The sequence below is a fragment of the Verticillium dahliae genome, genomic scaffold (assembly GCF_000150675.1).
Source record: "Verticillium dahliae VdLs.17 supercont1.17 genomic scaffold, whole genome shotgun sequence".
In the NCBI taxonomy this organism is placed as follows: Eukaryota; Fungi; Ascomycota; class Sordariomycetes; order Glomerellales; family Plectosphaerellaceae; genus Verticillium; species Verticillium dahliae.
The window spans coordinates 483663-500647 of record NW_009276936.1 but is presented as its reverse complement, the minus strand read 5'-3'; the positions used below and the strand labels follow the sequence as shown (position 1 = coordinate 500647).

The 16985-nt window shown below is 53.5% G+C and overlaps 5 protein-coding genes across 5 annotated transcripts; 1 reads left to right on the top strand and 4 right to left on the bottom strand.

Annotated features, from left to right (window-relative positions):
• Positions 1-273: 273 nt before the first annotated feature.
• Positions 274-3584, bottom strand: VDAG_07650 (uncharacterized protein; the record flags this gene model as incomplete). Its single annotated transcript, XM_009656555.1, has 15 exons — positions 274-973; positions 1022-1059; positions 1112-1208; positions 1268-1392; positions 1441-1478; positions 1529-1614; positions 1665-1920; positions 1977-2153; positions 2199-2259; positions 2376-2430; positions 2511-2574; positions 2632-2773; positions 2836-3105; positions 3164-3401; positions 3503-3584. The coding sequence occupies 15 exons, from the start codon at positions 3582-3584 to the stop codon at positions 456-458; spliced, it is 2247 nt and encodes a 748-aa protein (XP_009654850.1). The 3' UTR covers positions 274-455.
• Positions 3585-6446: 2862 nt separating this feature from the next.
• Positions 6447-7927, bottom strand: VDAG_07649 (malic acid transport protein; the record flags this gene model as incomplete). Its single annotated transcript, XM_009656554.1, has 3 exons — positions 6447-6471; positions 6533-7209; positions 7271-7927. The coding sequence occupies 3 exons, from the start codon at positions 7925-7927 to the stop codon at positions 6447-6449; spliced, it is 1359 nt and encodes a 452-aa protein (XP_009654849.1).
• A 2229-nt stretch (positions 7928-10156) lies between these two features.
• Positions 10157-12382, bottom strand: VDAG_07648 (uncharacterized protein; the record flags this gene model as incomplete). The annotated part of the gene is made up of 4 exons (XM_009656553.1): positions 10157-10369; positions 10433-10727; positions 10783-12192; positions 12333-12382. 4 exons carry the CDS (start codon positions 12380-12382, stop codon positions 10157-10159), a joined length of 1968 nt encoding a protein of 655 aa, XP_009654848.1.
• Positions 12383-13323: 941 nt separating this feature from the next.
• Positions 13324-14415, top strand: VDAG_07647 (uncharacterized protein; the record flags this gene model as incomplete). The annotated part of the gene is made up of 4 exons (XM_009656552.1): positions 13324-13428; positions 13481-13725; positions 13783-14126; positions 14186-14415. The coding sequence occupies 4 exons, from the start codon at positions 13324-13326 to the stop codon at positions 14413-14415; spliced, it is 924 nt and encodes a 307-aa protein (XP_009654847.1).
• Positions 14416-14835: 420 nt separating this feature from the next.
• On the bottom strand, positions 14836-16709 carry VDAG_07646 (acetamidase; the record flags this gene model as incomplete). Its single annotated transcript, XM_009656551.1, has 5 exons — positions 14836-14976; positions 15034-15912; positions 15974-16126; positions 16183-16305; positions 16365-16709. The coding sequence occupies 5 exons, from the start codon at positions 16707-16709 to the stop codon at positions 14836-14838; spliced, it is 1641 nt and encodes a 546-aa protein (XP_009654846.1).
• Between the last annotated feature and the right edge of the window lie 276 nt (positions 16710-16985).

Here is a 16985-nt window from a genome sequence, read left to right as displayed (position 1 = left end):
CGTCTACCTTGACAAGATGCAACTCTAAAAGACCTTTACCCTGTGCCGCGTACTAAGAAGCATGTGAGTAGCATCTTGATTCAACTTTTAGATCCCAAAGGACATAGTACGTACAACATACCTTTTATGAATGCTAGGCGCAGAAATGAAGATCATGACTTGACTTAAAACAACCGGCATCCGATTCAGTGGGCTTTGGGAGTTCCCTAGTTTCAGTCACTGGCTTGAGGTCAGTTAAACCAACGTCACTAGATCGATATGGCACAGCTATAGCTGTCGTGCTTCACTTTTATATTATAATAACTTGCTCCTTATGTAGAGACTGAATATGTGTGATTCGGTGTCACCCGCTCACTGGTATCTCCCCTTCACCAACCCTCCAAGCATTCCTAACTCCCGCCCCAAGAATTGAATCGCACGCTGGTCTGGTCTTACTATCACTGTGTGCATAAGTCTCAGGTCTTGAGGATATCAGCTGCAACGACAATGCCGGCCGCAATCTTCGAAACCCATTCCTGGGCAACATTAAAGTTGCCATCCTCGGCATACTGAATGCCCTCGGTGGCACCAGCAAAAGTGACAGCAGCATATCCGGTGTCCAGACCGGGAGCCGCAACGACATGCCTGTAGAACTCGCGGTTGGGCAGACCACCCTGTGAGACAAAGCCGCGCTGGAAGTGGATGTACTTGTGGTTGACGACGTCCTTCAGGTTTTGATCGTTGGTGGTGACAGCAAGCTCCTCGAGGGCCTTGGCCTCACCTGCCCTCTTTTTGAAGACCTCGATTGCGTCCTCAAGCTCGGAGAAATCGAGGTCGGCATCATTCTCCGCAGAAAATTCAACGAGGTCATCGAGGTAAGCTTGAAGCTCGACTCCGTAGTTGACAACGTCGAGAGGCAGAATCTCATCGTCGAGGAGGTGGTACGCAAGGAGAGCAAGGTACTGGCCCTGGCTAGCATGCACGTGGAAACCGGCTAAATAACTGTGAGCACAACATTGCGTTGGTAGTGTAGCTGACTTACGGTCTCCAAGGGTAGCCATCCAATGGTAGGTGTCGTAGCTAGGCCTCATGTCAGCATTCAATGCTCGTCGTCATAGTGAGACAGACTTACTTGGAGTGATACGGCCAGATTGGGTCGGTGGGACCTCCGCCTGACCCAACGTCCAGGGAGCTGATACCACGGTGAAGGAAGGCGGTATAGTCAGAGCCTGATCCCAGTGTAAGCCGAGAGATCTTCCACGGCCATCTATAGGCAACTGGCACTCACCGGAGCCGAGAACACCAACGACACCACCTGAAGCGTCCTGCCATGAATCGTACAGAGATTGGTTGAAGCCTCCAAAATTGGGGTGAATCACTTTCTTCATAATCTCGGTGCCGATCGTGTGCAGCCTGTGTTTGTTAGCGGTTGCCTTGGGCTGGGCTCGACCGTTGGCTTACTCAGGAGTGGCTGCAAGATCTGGGCGAGGGCCCGATACCTGCAAAGGTCAATTGTATTCTTCCCACTTGATGAGTGCCAAGTACTTACAGCAACGTCAATGTTGAGATAGGCAATCAGGGTCTCGGTAAGCTCATTGATGTGCTCCTCGACGTACTCGACACTTCCGATGAGGCCTGCAAGAGTCAGTCATGCGCGCGTAGAGCTACACCCTTGCAGTACACACCCCATTCTTCGGCATCCCAACTTCCCAAGACAAGATTGCGCTTGGGCTTCCAACCAGAGTCAATCAGCTTCTTGATGACCTTGCTACACTCGATGAGGATGGCAGAGCCAGAGTTGGGATCACCGTTTCCTCCGATCATCCATGTGTCTCTGTGGTTGCCAATGAACAAGGTCTCTTTAGCAGGGGTTCCATCGTGGTTTGTGCCGTTGATGCGACCAATGACATTTTGGATCGGGCGAATGACATCTTCGCTTACCTAACATCGGTTTACGTTAGAATGATGTACGGCTACAGATAGCGACGAATAGTTACATTGTCAAGCTCAAGCGTAACGCCGGGCGCAGGGCCGGTGAAGTATTCTGCGTCAAGGCCGCCAATCCAGTTGGTACGATTGACTTGCTCGCCAGAAATGCCGTGGCCGTTGAGAGCCTTGAGCAGAGGTTCGGCAGCGGAGTAGGAGATCGGGACAGCAGGAATCTTGGCGATGACCTTGATTTGTTAGCAAATGTTCGTCCCTCTGACCGTGTCACTCACGTCAGAGACATCGGCACGCGGGGCGTCCTCGTGCGATGGATAGCCAGGGGTAGTTGGATCTCTATACCAGGGTTAGACAAGGAACTTTGATTGGGAAGGACCTTCATACCCAGGATGGGTGCTGTCATGAACAAAGTCAGTCAACGTTTCATCGGGGAAGAAAGGGTCAAGGCATACCTGAGAAACAGTGTCGAACCCTTCTGGACTTGGTGAGGGTTCCTTGCAGGGCCCTCTGCATTTTGTCAGTACACGGATCGGCCTGATACCGTCATTATCAAGCGACTCGGGCGAGCCACAACACTTGAAACGCACCTGGGTACGCCTTGTAGCCGTTTGCAACAGTCACTTCGCCATCATCACCAGGGTCGAGGTAAATCTAAACAATTGTTAGTGAACGTTGTTGTTCAAAAGAGTTTTTGGACCGTGGACGTACTACGGCCGCCAAGGCACCGGCGTCTTGCGCGTTCTTGACCTTCAAGCCACGGAAGAGACCTCCATAGCGGATCAACGCGATCTTGCCCTTGACATCAACACCCAGCTCAGCAAGAGCATCGAAGTCCGCTTTAGAACCGCGACTACCATCTAGTCAGCCCATGTGTACGACGGTTTATCTGTGCAAAAGTCTTGCGCCGCTTACCCAGCATAGACGTATTCAGCCTTGGCATGGCCAGTCGGTGCGTATCCAAGGAAGGTCTGCTGGCTGATGGCATCCCACCCGGTGACCTCGTCGTCTTCAATGACATCCTCCTTAAGGTTGACTTCTGAGACATTGCCTTCGGCGTCGGTAAAGTTCAGCGCGGCACTGACAGGGTACCGAAGAAAGACGTGGTATTCGTTCAGGTGGCTCTCAAAACCGTTGGATGCCCACTTATCACGCGTCCACTCGGCGGCCTCCTTACCGAAGCCGCTGTTCAGATGTTAGCATGGATGGTGCTCGTACGATTATTCAGTCCTCTTATGCTTACGCAAGCTTGTTCTGTCGGCCGTAGTATTCCGACCACTCGTCGATGGTCACATTGTCAAAAGAGTTGGCGATTAGCGTCTCCTGTTCCGTCAACACGGGAGGCCAGACGTCGTTGCGCCGAAGAATAGGTTTGCGGTGAGTATGCCGAGCTTCGATGTTGAAGTCACGCTGGCACGCGGAAGCACCAGCCGCAAACGCCAGAACGGCGGACAACTGCTGGGTACGCATGATCACGGGGCCTTGTAGTGACAATGGGAAAGAACTAGAGGGGATTGTGACAGACGGCTTGCCAGTGGGCGACGGAGAAGGGACGGTAAGCCTTTATGCACGCCTGACGTACAACAGGTATTGTTGCCATTGCTCCTCTCATGATGCCATCGGCCCAGCCGGGCGGCGTCGGCTTGGATGACCGGCCCAGGCATTTTCGACGGAGCGGCGCAACTGATTGGCAATCGCTCGATACAATCAATCACCCACGCTCTGGTGCCTGTAGAGGCGCTGACTTGTGCTCACCGCGACAACAAAGATCGTCATCCCGAACGCTGCGGGGTAGCTTCCCTTCGGAGCTCAAAAACACCACTTGTCGAGCTCGGGATTGGCTTATGCGCTGTCGTCATACCTCACCAAGACCTAAGCACTTGACTCAAACTCACCGGTTCAGGAAGCTCGTTCATGCCGAGGGCGTCGGGCTTCTGCGGGTGGCTGCGTGGGAGACGTCGATCGGGGCTTTTCACCTGCCCGATTTGTGATAGAGCTGTGGCCTGTTGGGCGGGGTCAGAGTCAGCCAAGGACATGAACATGCGACCCAAGCTCCATAACCTGTCAATGCAGCTCTAGCACCTGCAGCCAGCCTCTCCGCCGAGTTATGACGGAAGGCTACCAGGCAGCGGAATGATTCTGAGAGATCAGGCAAGCAGTTACTAAGATGGATTTCGAACAGCGGAAACAATGACCTCCAATGATGTGGAATATATTGTACTCAGCTATGCGCTGTTGAACGTTCATGGGTTAATTTGCTACGTTCGCGATATAAAGCAGCCTGGAAAATCTTTGAACTACTCCACCAAGGTCCAGCATCCGCGTCGCTGACATCGAACATGCAGCTTGCTGTTCGTCTTGGTATTCAGGCAAGTCAGGGTGAGCAGGTTGTTCTGTCATCACTGCATAGCATCCACCAGCTCGCCTTGGTTGGTCAATTCTACCCCTGTCGATCTTAGTTTGACCATCACGAGGTCTTCGAAGGCAGGACGCTGCCATTCTTCTCCGTCTGGGCCTGCGAGCTGAAAATCATTTCGACGCAGCACGGCGCAGACGCAGTCCTGTATGCTAGAACAAGCTGGCCATGCAAATGAGCTCGCCGGTGCGCCACATTTCTGTAGGTGTGACGACCCTGGGAATCAATCAAATAAGAGCTAGCATCAAGCACTTAGTGTTGTCATGCCTGGAAATACTGTTCGAGATCAAAGTGTCAAATACTTTGCCATGCGGGGCTTGAGGTGTCCCTCACCAAGATATTGATAGTCTGAAATCACGCTGGAGGATGGCTTTGACAACAGCCCATCGCCGTCCAGTTTGGTCTAATTCTGGAGCAAGGCCTCTCACACAATGATAGCCTTGCCTCTCGTACCAGGCCTGAGTGGATAGGTACCTACCTACTACAAGTGACAGTGATAAACCACAAACCGAGGCCTCGCCGAACACGACTGACCTTGGGAGTATTGCCTCCGAAGAAGTTGTCGACTTCATCGGGGCGCATCTGATCTTCATCCGCATCGGAAGCCAACACAAGTGTTTCAGCTTTGAAGTCCTGCACTGCCAGACTCTCGATGTAGTCATGGCTGTCCTTCCAATACCACTTCCTTACAGTGGTGGAGAGACACACAAAGCCTTTGATCCAATGAATCACTTCTGGGTCGACATCGACTGATATGATGAACCAGATGGCTCGTAAGTACCGAGGGAAACATGTCCGAGTGGCAAGAATAACGACAGTGATGCTGTCCGGGTTCTAACATGAACAGATCTGCTCGTGTCATTCAGCAGGGACTTTTCCTAGGCCACGTCAACTGCTGCTCCGATTTCTGGCACCAAGTCCAACGACTTACAAGCCCGTAAAGCTGAGTTTGTGTACGGAGGAGGAGCTCTATGCGAGGATATGCTGTGGGCAAAACCTAGCTGATTGGTATGAATCCGACAGCTGCAAGAAATGGAACAGCTAACAACCCAGTAGAGATATTTTGATCCTCTCCTATGGTCTTCTGTCCAACTTTGTCTTATATCTTTTGTTCGATGGGAGACCCAGCCATTGTGTTCTGTGACCAACATCGCCAGACATGAGTATTGCGGGATTCTTCCGTGTGGAAGCTTGATATATATGTCTTCCACCAACAGGAAACATCAGCGTTTGCGATTGGAATGCATACACTCACGTTAGTCCCAGTAATTCTCTGCATGTGAGTGGGACACCGTCAGGCATATCGCGTCACCAAATTCTACCCCGTCTGGATTCTCGCGAGTGGGCCAACACCGCGATGGCGTGCCCGCGATCAGGCTACCACCAGATGCATGGCCCTCTTTTTGACGCTCTTTCCACCAGAAGATCATGTGGCTCATACGAAAAAGCTGATGTCGAAGCTGATGCGGTGGAGTATGATGGGATGCGTCGTGTTGAGAAGGGTCGCCATCATGGGGGTCCCTTTACTCAGGCAAAGTTCACTGTTGCCAAATCGATATCTACCGGGAATAAGTCTGCCCGAGACACAGCTGCGACGTTTCGAGCTATTCTTTCTGGCTGTCTCGTCCGGCCTCGGACGCGGACAGTGTTCCACAGCCTTGACGTACTAGGCTCCACGCCATCTCAGCGCTCATGCCCTTCTGACAAGAGCACCACGCTACACAAGAAAAGAACACAAGAGCACCAGAAGGATACACCAGAAGCGAGGGTTTTTCAGGGTTTTATGGAAAGCGTCTAGATGCAGAAAAAAACAATCTCAATCTGGATATCTCATGTCATGCCCGCACGCAACACAGAATGCAACGACGGTTGGGCTCGCCCCCGCCAGATACAAAAGAAAACAACAGTGTCCGAAGGAGAAACTTTCACCGCTGAGGTGTAAAAGAGCCCCGCTCGTGGCCTTTTTATCCTCCGAAGAGGAGAAAAAAGAAGAAGAATTAAACGCCTTTCCATGCCCCTAATCACCCCCCGTCTTTGGTTAAGAAAAGAAACGCCTGTTTTGAATGCTCTAGATGTTGTTATTTTTGCTCGTTGAAACGTTGTTTCAAGACTAGTGGTCGTTGAAGTCCTCGTCTCTGTTATTTTGTTAGCACGAAGCTCGCCGCAACGATGTAATGTGGGGAGAAATGTGCTCACCTGCCCGGGTACATGATGTCCTGGATGATGACAGCGCGGGTGTGGCTGTAGAGAACCATGCAGTACGTCAGGAACAGCACGATGCTGAGACCAGTAGCGACAGACTTGACAGCGTCGTTTCCAAGGGCGTTGGCGATGGAGATTGTGGCCAGGACGAAACCAGTGTTGGGGAAGACCATGGCCCACCAGCCAAGATGGAAGTACACGGGCGGCGCCTGGACGACGGCGGCGACGGCAATGCCCCACCACCAAGCGGCGAGAGCCCAGAGGAAGATGGCCGACATGAGCGCCATGGTACGAATGAGGCCGGCGTCGATGAGGAATCCGTCGCCATCGGGGTCAAAACCCTCGGGAAGGCCCTGGGCCATGCCAATGAGGGCGAGAGCTGTGAACGAGGGCGGGCCGACACACATGAATAGACCGGGTCGGTGCTCGCGGTTCGGCAGACCAGCCTGCATGAGACGACCAACCATGTGGGAGTACATGAGGAGAGCGACAGACATGCCAAGGCCCTGGCAAGTCAGACCGGCAACAATGATTGGCACAGCTGAGATATCAGGCTGGGTGTCGGCGATGACGGAGGCAATGGTGCCAGACAGCATGACCGGGAAGATAGGTAGAATCCATGTAGGCATCATGGTCTGCAGACCGAAGCTGTGGGCGGAGAAGACATAGCTCTGTTTTGGAAACGGGTTAGCAACGTGAAGCTGTAGAAATAAGGCGACGGGAGAGACAAACGTATTGGAAGATGGCGAGAGAGATAGTCATAATCACATAGGCCCAGAAGGCTACCTGAATACCCCAGATGAGACGGTCATCGTCAAGGGGAATGGCATAGCGCTGCGTGCTCGTGATGAGAGTGGCGCACGAGAGGAAAAATGTCGGGAAGAAGAAGCCCTCTCGCTCGTGGGTTAATGATTTTGTAAAGTCGCCAGGGAACAGGAAGAATCGGGCCAGAAGCATCGTTGTGACACCGGTGAAGAGCAGAATGTTGATGATGTAAACCGCGAGACCAATTTGCCTGAGGCCAGTGAATTGAAAGGGCTGCGCAAAGATGAGCAGTGATAGACCACCGGTACTCATGACAAGCGTGTACCATGCCCAGGTGAAGTGGTGAAGGCGCTTCTTCAGTCCGTACCTCGGCCGATTGGGGTCATTGATGTCGATGCCGCCGTGGTCATCGTGGCCGTGTGCAGCGGGAGCGGGCGGGCCAGCGCCCTTCTCGACCACCGGTGTGACGTTATTGTACTCGGGCTGCATATTGCGCTTGAGGCTGTCGATGTCGACCTCGAGACGAGGGGAGCCCGGGCGGTTCATTTTGTAGTCGTACGAGTTCCTGCGCGTCGATGATCCTGATTCGGTCCAAGCTGAGCCCTGAGATTGGCCCTGATTCATGGCGGTGTTCTAGAACGATGGAAGAGGCTGCCAAGGTTGTGGCAGTCGATTGTCTGTTGATCGCTCACGTAGTCCAGTGTGAGATGCCAAGTTGATCAAGATGTAGCCAAGAACGAATCCAGTCGTGGGTGGGTGTGGTGGTTGTATAAGCCAAGCAAGCCAAGAGAAACAAACCAATGCAGCCAAGCTTGTCCGAATGGAACACAAAGAAAGGAAGAAAGAGAAAAGGAGATACCGCTATACAGGAAGTTCAACTTTCGTAGATCGACATCGAGGCTTGGAGGGTCCTTGGCTGGTATGATATACGATTGACAACAGTTCAAAGGGGGGATCAGTATTGCGTGGGGACAGACTTTGCTGCCTCCCGCTGGCTCCATTGTTGAGCTGGACCGTGAAGTCTCCACCACCGGCAGAGTAAGACTTCGTCCTTTCGTTGAAACAGAACGCCAAGTTTAGCAGGGCTCACACTCGCCAAGACTCTGACCCTGCAAACCGTTTTTGGCAACCTCTCTGAGGAAGCAGAGCCGCAGCCTACCATCCGGGCCGCACCCTCCCTGCCTCAGACTGACTGGGCTGCACCCTGTACGATAGAGAGAAGCGGGTCTCGAGGCGACGGCACGTGTTTCCTCTATTCAAAGTCGTGGTCTGTGTGGGGGGTAGGCCGAAGGAGAGGTTCAAGGACGGAGGAGACGCCCCCCACGGTCAGACGCGCGGAGAAAACCGGGAGTCGTAAGGGAGCTTTCCAGTAGGTAGCTACAAGCACCCTGAACAAGAGACGACAGAAGGGATTGGCTATCGTGGACTCTTCAGTTGCATTGGGTTGTAAATGATCACCATCGGCCATGACGAGACCCATCAGCGTGAGACGTCCTCTAGAGTCCACGATCACGAAGGCCTCTGTGGCCAATGTCCTCTCAGTACCACAAATGCCGGGCGTGACCGGAGGGTTAGCGGACTGCAGACCGCTGATCGACCGCTGGGGTGCTCATTCTGCGGTTGGTGCAGCCGCGCAAGAGCCGCGATGCCGCCCGTGTGTCGTATTAATAGATGCGCGTTTTTGTTAGTCTTGCTTCAGGCAAGCAGCTGGAACACCAGATGGATGGGAAATCCACTCCAGGGTGCTGCCCAGTATGCCTAAATTGGAGGTGTGGGCGGGACAACTTTGTTTCGCCATGACGTGCGCTCTGACCCCTGACCAGATAAGGAGGTCTCGAAACGGCGACTCACTGTCGCGGCGATAGGTCAAATCGCGTCGGTGCTGGAGCCTCACATGTGCCAGCAACGTCCATCTCAAATTTTAATGCTTCTTCCCAAACCGGTGTTTGCCGTTCTGGGCCACGGATCCGCATGTTCTGCTCCACCGCCCCTTGAGCTTATCCGGCCGTGAATAGCTTCATCGATTTCATCTCGACTTAGATGGCCGACCCGCCAAGACGAAACACTGCGCCCACCAAAACTGGCTGGGGGCCCGGCCGGGTCCTAGACACAGTCGATTGAAATAGAGTCATAACGCAATGGGACTTGAGATAAGGTGCCATTCGGCTCAATATGCGGTGATGCTGAACGCATCGACAATAATACAGACGAGCTAGAGGCAAAACCGTCTTCGACTCATCTGTTCGTCAAGTCGCATCAATGATGAAACCTGCTGCTTCAAGCACCTCGTTCGCGGCGATAGAATGTTCGATGCAGTATCATCTGGCCCAACCTCACCAATCCAGCCATAGGTACCCAGTGCAAGGACTGAGCGAGTCCAAGGACTGAGCTCGTCGCTCGGTTGTGACGATCACGTTGATGATGCTGGCAGTGGAGTCTCGCCGCATCACCCTTGGGTAGACAAGACCAGCTGCCATCGCTTGAGCTTGCGAGGCTCGAGTGGTCCTCTCCTCTGCCAAGGACTATGAAAAGAAGCCTCCACGCCCTTCAGATTTCCTCTTAGATTGCCCATGAACCTCGACATTGATCTTGGTTCGGCCTCTCATCTTCCTGTGTCTGGAAAAAGAAGACATTTATGGGGGAGTCAGTTGTGCATTGCATCATCTGCAACACTGCAACCACAGCAGGGACCACACTGACAATCAGCGTCCACTCGTCGCGGCCATGTCCGATGGCATCAATCTGATGCTTCCTGTACCCTTCTGGCTGAGCAGCAGCCTGCATGCCTGTTGCTTCCGGCCGGGTATGCCGCTTGGTGGCAAAATTGGAATCATCACTCAGGCTTGGCCAGGCTCATCGTGCGTCAGGGGCGAGGCTGAGCCCGTAGGATGGTGGCCACAGCACTTCAGATCCAAGCGGAATGCCGGTCGGGTTCTCATGTGCAGGGCATCCAAGTAACTCAGCAAGCTTGGTGTAAAGCGCCTGGTCTCGGTTCGGCTGGTTGCCCAATAGACCCTGGGCGAGATACATTGGGTTCGTCGCTGACCGCAATATCGAGTGTAGCGTCTGCGTCGAGGTCGGTCAGCTTGGCCAAGTGGCCAGTTATCTTTCAGAAACTCGGAAACTCACCTCGGCGTCTTCTCTAGGCGTTGAGCGAGGAGTTCCGGGCGTGATGACGAGGGGGCTCTCCACTACTGAGCCTTCGTGCGCCTCCTGGACGGCAAGCTGAGCTGTTCGCTGCAACGTGGCGCAGGATCGGAGAACCTGGTTGAGGCTACACCGTTCCTCGCGCTCAAACCGTTGCAGGAATCGGGAGAAGGACCTCGTAGCTTGTAAAAGCTTGATCGCCTGCGCCGTTGCGGGTTCATCCAAAATGTCTGTGATCAATACAAGGACAGCACACAGAGGATACGCCAAATTTCTCCTAAACACCGTGTTAACGCCGTCATAGATCGCAAATTCGTCAGACCGTGGCTCACCAGAGGAAAGTGAACGGGGGTTCTCTGTATGTGCAGTAAATCCGAATCACGGCTTGTGCTGCTGATCGAGATCGGAGCAGACAGTGCCGGGAGCGAGGCACATCAACATGGAGGATGGGATCCAAGTGCGACTGGGTTCTTTCCACGCGCAGTGCAATGGGACCGTCCTGGCTACTGTGCCTTAACGCCCAGTGGGTCAGTAAGAGACAGTTGTTGAAAACGAGGAAGACGTCGAGCTTGTCGCCTTGCAAGCTGTCGGCGTCCGAGATACCGTCCACAATGTCATCGTCTAATGTACCAGGCAACGAGCTTTTCCATCCGTCGAGTAGTACTTCACAGTCCAGAATGGTCTGAAAGATTTGGCCACCGTCGAGCTTGAGGCTCTTGGCCGTGTATAGTCGTCGAGAGATTTGGGCTTCAATCTTGGCCAGCTGTGCCCGCAGGCGAAACCAGGGCACATCTGTGCCCCGAGTTTCTGGCAGGTCAATCTCAATATCGTCGTCGCTGATCATTGGCGGGACACCATGCAGGATACTCATCGACTTGTCCAATATATACGTGGACCAGAAAACGCAGTCTTGTATTCTGCTCCCTTCGCCAGTAAGCTTTGAACAGGCGCCCCTTTGGAAACCAAGACGGATCGACATGGCCGACGCGGACGATGCAAGTGAAATTGCCAAGCTGGTAAACAAGGTGCCCTGCATCCAAATGGCCATGGCGACGATTGCATTCACAGCAATGGCGTCGTCGCCTCTTGCTAAAAGCTCTGGCAACGCCTCAAAAGCGTTCATGAAAAAGGACCAGATGGGCCGGTGCATCAGGAAGCACGATTCGTTTAGGCACTTGAGGCTTGCGCCCAAGGCGATGCAGGCGTTGGCGTACGCCCAACCTGCGGCGCTTTCAAACAGTTCATCGGCTCCAGAACGTCCGTCTGTTGCCGAAAGACCACCATAACGAGGCAGGAAATCGGCGAGGTTGAGGGCCGGAAACGTCTCCGTGACGTGATCGACCAGGGGAAGCCACAGTGTGATGGCTTCGTGACGCTGCAGGCCTGCCGTGTAGCAACGGCGAACAAAGGTAGGGCCAGTGAACTTGGGTTGTGGGGTGCTCATCCATCTTCTGATGGCGCCGACAAGCGGCATCCTGGCGTGGAGTTCTGACATGACTCCAAGATCAGGGAACAAGACCTCTGTCTCTTGTCCAAGTTCTGCTGCATCCGCTGGTGTGGATTTCGGATTCGAGGGGACCTGCGAGTCCGGGACGTCAGGGGCCAGTCCAGTTACATTAGTTGCAGGCTGAGTATCTGCAGTTGAAGGACCTGGGGCAGTTTCCGGTTGGGAGATCCCAGCGTGCTGCAGAGTCGATTCCATCTTAGAGAGTCGCTCCTCTAGCGCGCGAACATATTCCTTACTGCGATTCGTTAATTAACCGTCGTATTCATTTCCAATGTTGGGGCAAGACTGACTTGCGGCCAGGGCCACGCCTCCTTGGGGCCACATCGTAGACACACTCATGACCCTGGCTGAGACACGACGAGCACGATGGCCTACCAGCATCGCACCGGCTTTTCCTTGAACGGCATCTTTTGCAGGCCTGTCATCGTTACTAACTGATTTGAATTTGTCCAATTGGAAGGGTTGCGCCTTTACCTGCTGGGTTCGTTGTGCTCTCTCAGCCTGTTGATTTGATGCCGACATGGCTGTTTCTGGTTGGAGGGGAATGAGCCACTTTGTTTAGGTACTTGGGTACTTCAGTCGTGGATCCTAGAGCTTGGCAATCAATCGTCAAGGGAACGCGCAGTCATCATAGGAGCTTAGAAGGTCGGCTGGAGTAAGCATCCGCTGGTGCCTGGTGCATGATGTAAGGTCCAAGACCTGGACCGAATTGAATGGAGACCGAAGAGTGCTGAAATGTTATTGTTGAAGGTCGAGGATTTGTCAATCGAGGCCTCAAATGTTCCCGCCAGTGGCTGGTGCTAGTCGAGGTGGAGTGTTCATCGGGAGCATTTTGGTTCCGAAACCCATGAACCTTGGGCGAGGGGAGGGGGGGGGGGGGAAGACGTAAACCTTGATCGGAGCTTTTTCCATGAGCCTCAGCCAGCCGGTGCACACCCATGGTTACAAGATGACGTTTTAACTCCGGAGGTGTGCACATCGTGTACAATATTCTCAAGAGACGTCTATGTACATTGTCATCACTGAGACTCTGTCGCTGAAGAAGGCGATGGGCTGAGTAGTCACAAATCACAATGATGGCCTTTGTATTTGGTACTGACGTTCTGATCGCGGGACGTTTGAGACGGCGATGTATGGCTTGGAATCAATTTACATCCGAATCACGCACAACACCATTTGGAAACTCGCCGCGGACAAGTTTTGAAATGAATATAAAACGCCATCAAGGCCTCGTCGGCAGTGCAAATCTCGAATGGAGAATCACCAAATCACATCTCGTTATCACTATTCACTGCCATCCATTTCTCATCCATTCCCAGTTTCCCCCTCCCAACTACCTACTTCAAATCCTTTACCGCAACTCAAAATGGTTGTCATTGCTGTTGCAGGCGGTACCGGCAATGTCGGCCGCACCATAGTCCAGGCTCTCGTCGCCACGGGCAAGCACGAAGTCAAGATCCTCAGTCGCAAGGTGAATAGCTGTCTCCTCGTCAATGATTTGCTCAGAACTGTCAGTAATGAAGTCGAAGCGCAACCCAGAGCTTGAGAAAGAGCTCGGAGCAGCCATTATTCCAGTTGATTATGTCGATGTTGCGGCTACCACGAAGGTGCTGGAGGCGAACAACGTCCATACCGTCGTCTCGGCCATCACGATGATGCTGCCTGATGGCAGCGTGCCCCCTGAAGAGGACCTTATTCGCGCGGCTGACGCCTCCAAGACCACCAAGAGGATAATTTCCAGTGGATGGGGCATCCCTCACTCTCCCGAGTACGTCCTTTGTATGGGCATATCTCAGTTGCAGAAATGATACTGACTCTGTTGAAGGCAAATCAAGGACCTCCCTTCAGTCGCTCCCAAGCTGAATGCCGAGAAGGCTCTCCAGAACGTAAAGGACCTTGAATACACCATCGTTCATAACGGATTCTTCCTTGACTACTGGACTTCAAAGCCGACGAACATGACACCGATGACCTTGATTGTTGACATTGCCAATAAGGCTGCCGCTGTGCCGGGTGACGGGAACACGCCCATCGCCTTCACCCACACCACAGATGTTGCGAAATTTGTCGCCGCCCTCGTTGAGGCTGACAAGTGGGAGGCCCACTCTACGATTGTGGGCGACAAGGTGTCCTGGAACGAGTTTGTGAAGCTGGCCGAGGTTGCACAGGGTAGGTTCCCAATACCACGCCCTCGTGAGTGCCCCCTTCGTTACTGACGCAGGGAATAGGGTCCAAGTTTAATATCGCCTACGACTCGGCTCAAGATCTCAAGAACGGCAAGGTGACAGAGCTCCCGGGCCACGTTCACGCCTACCAGTTTATCCCCAAAGAGATCCTTCAGGGAATGAGCTGTACATTTGGGCTTTGGTTCGCCGGCGGTGCATTCGATCTCAACCCATCGCCCCTTGCTTCGAGCATCCAGACCCTGAAGGTGAAGGAGGCGCTTGAGTATAAGTAGGCTAGACATACATCGCACTAGTGATGGCCGGATAACGGTCTCAATGGAATGGTCATTTGATGACTTGGAAGACCAATTCCACGCTCGCAAATTTATATGAACCGAGGGGTTCTCAGCGCAGATCTTCGAGGCTCCAATTTGTGAACTTCAGTGAACGTCGCTATTATCAAAATGCTTTCACTTGAGCAACTCTCATACAAGCTACCCCAGGCTCGCGTCATGCCAAATCTACAGGACTGTACTTCTCATCGCATCAAGTTGGTGTGCGCAACTAGATTCGTGGCCGAGAGTGTTCCAATTGCGCATCCTGCCGTAGCTCTTTGTCAATTAACTCCATAGCTTGAAGACACTCTTCATCGTGGAACCTTGGTGCGACGATCTGAATGGCGCACGGGGCTCCATCAGCTGCTTCGGGGATATCTATCTTGGTTCAGCATTGTTCGGACCACGCCAGTGGGTAAATGGGTTCATACAATCAGAGTCGAAGGTGGCATTGCCCTTCTGGTGCTCAGGAAACTCGGCACTCGAGGAGGTGCCATATGGGATGATGCCTGCCGGATACTGTCGTGGGGTTTCAGTCAACAGGTCACTTCATTTCGACAGGAATCGGGGACTCACGTCAAGGACGTTCCACATGAGCGTGTACATCGGACAACCATACGTGTCATGCGGGACCGACGTGCTGATCGCACCAGGCGCAAGTACAACGTCGAGGTCGAAGCTGCCCCAAGTCTTCTGCCACGCTTCTGCATACGCTGCTTTGACCTTGGTAATCTGAATCGTTTCTGCAAACTTGTCTCCGCTCGGGGGCACAGGCAGGCCGCCATGGGCGAAAGGGTGCACGCGTTTCTCGACCGAGTACACCAGCGGCTCGCCGGCTTCCTCGAGTACCTGGTCGGGACTAGGACCTCCTAGTGTGAAGAGCTGGAAGCCAATACGCCCACCCAGATCCACGCTTGTAGCGGCTTCGTATGGCAGGTGGACAATGTTGTGGCCCTTGGCCTTGAGGACGGCCACGGCCTTGTCGATGGTATGACGGACCGGGGGATGAAGTTTGTACAGGGGATCCTCGGGAAGGACACCAATTGTGAGGCGCTTGGCGTAGTTGTGCGGCAGAGCCCGCCATCCAAGATGATGAGCTGTGGGATCATACTTCCAGGGCGATCGCCTCGTGACAGTCCGCATGAAGAGGGACAAATCGGCAACCGAATTGGCGAGAGGCCCAGCTGTAGGCTCTATGAGGTCCAGGCCATGAATGGGGAATGGATAGTGCGATTGTCCCCCAAAAGGAACACGGTTCGAGCTCGGTTTAAAGCCGTACGTGCCGCAGCAGAGGGAAGGGATCCGGATGGAACCCGCAATGTCGGTGCCGACTCCCAATGGTGATCCTCTGAAGCCTACAAGCGCGCCCTCGCCTCCAGATGAGCCGCCTGCCGTCAGTGTTGTCTTGTGGGGACACAGTGTCCTTCCGAAGATATGATTTTCCGAGTCGGCCGTCTGATTTAAACCTGGGTCAGCGTTTCAAGGATTGAAGGGCATTGGAATGGTGGCAACGGACCATCATTGTCTGGGGCACATTTGTCTTGCAGTACAGAACAGCGCCTGCATCCAGCAACAAATCCACAAGAGCCGAGTTCTTGTTCGGAGGATCCCGCCTCAGATATTCAGTGTATCCGACCGTTGCATGCCTTCCCTTGACATGGAGAGAATCCTGCCCACCATTTAGTACCAGGGAGTGGGAAGATTTGAAATGGTGTAACGGCGTACCTTGAGACTGACTGGTAGACCGTGTAAAGGTCCTACGACCTTGCCGGTCGTTTGAAGCTGTTGATCCAGCCACTTTGCTCGTTCAATTCCTTCATCAAAAAAAATCTCGGTTAGGCACGAAGTCTTGTTCATGCCGTTAGTGACGATGTCATTTTGCCAGGTGACAGGCTAGGCTCCCTTACGGTCTGTTGAGCAACAGCGGCCATCTTGCAGAAAGTCACAGTGACCTCCGCAGAAGTGAGCTCGCCGGCATGAATCTTCTGAACAAGCTCCGATGCGGTTGCTTGTGAGATTCCGATCTCGTGGTCGGACAGCAGGCCCGACTTCTGCGCAGTCTGGAGCTCGACGAGGCGTCCATGGCGGTCTGTTCCGTGTCCGGTGATTTCTTTGAGCGTATCTTCACTGAGAGTCCAAGCCTTCGGAATGGCTTCAAGCTGCTTCTGAGAGTGAGCTGCTGCCAGAGCTGCCCAATCTGAGGACAGGGTTGATCGATTCTCTTTGATGTTTAGGGCGGCTACGGAACCCATTGTAAAGCGCGGTGTTGGCGTGGAATGCGGATTTTGTTCGTAGGGAATCTTGAAAAGCTGCACTTGGACAGGCGAGAAGGGGACTTCCGTATTTCAGTCTTTATCTATGCCCTAATGCCGACACACGTAGCTCGGCATTTCGTTACGAGACCTTGATCACCAGCACACGCGACGCCGACGGAAGGCCGGATGCAACCAGGGTCAAGAAGAAGCTGGGGATAGTGGATCCTGTGATACGCAGCGCGGGGTAGCCTCTTCACCAGGGGGCGTGGAATG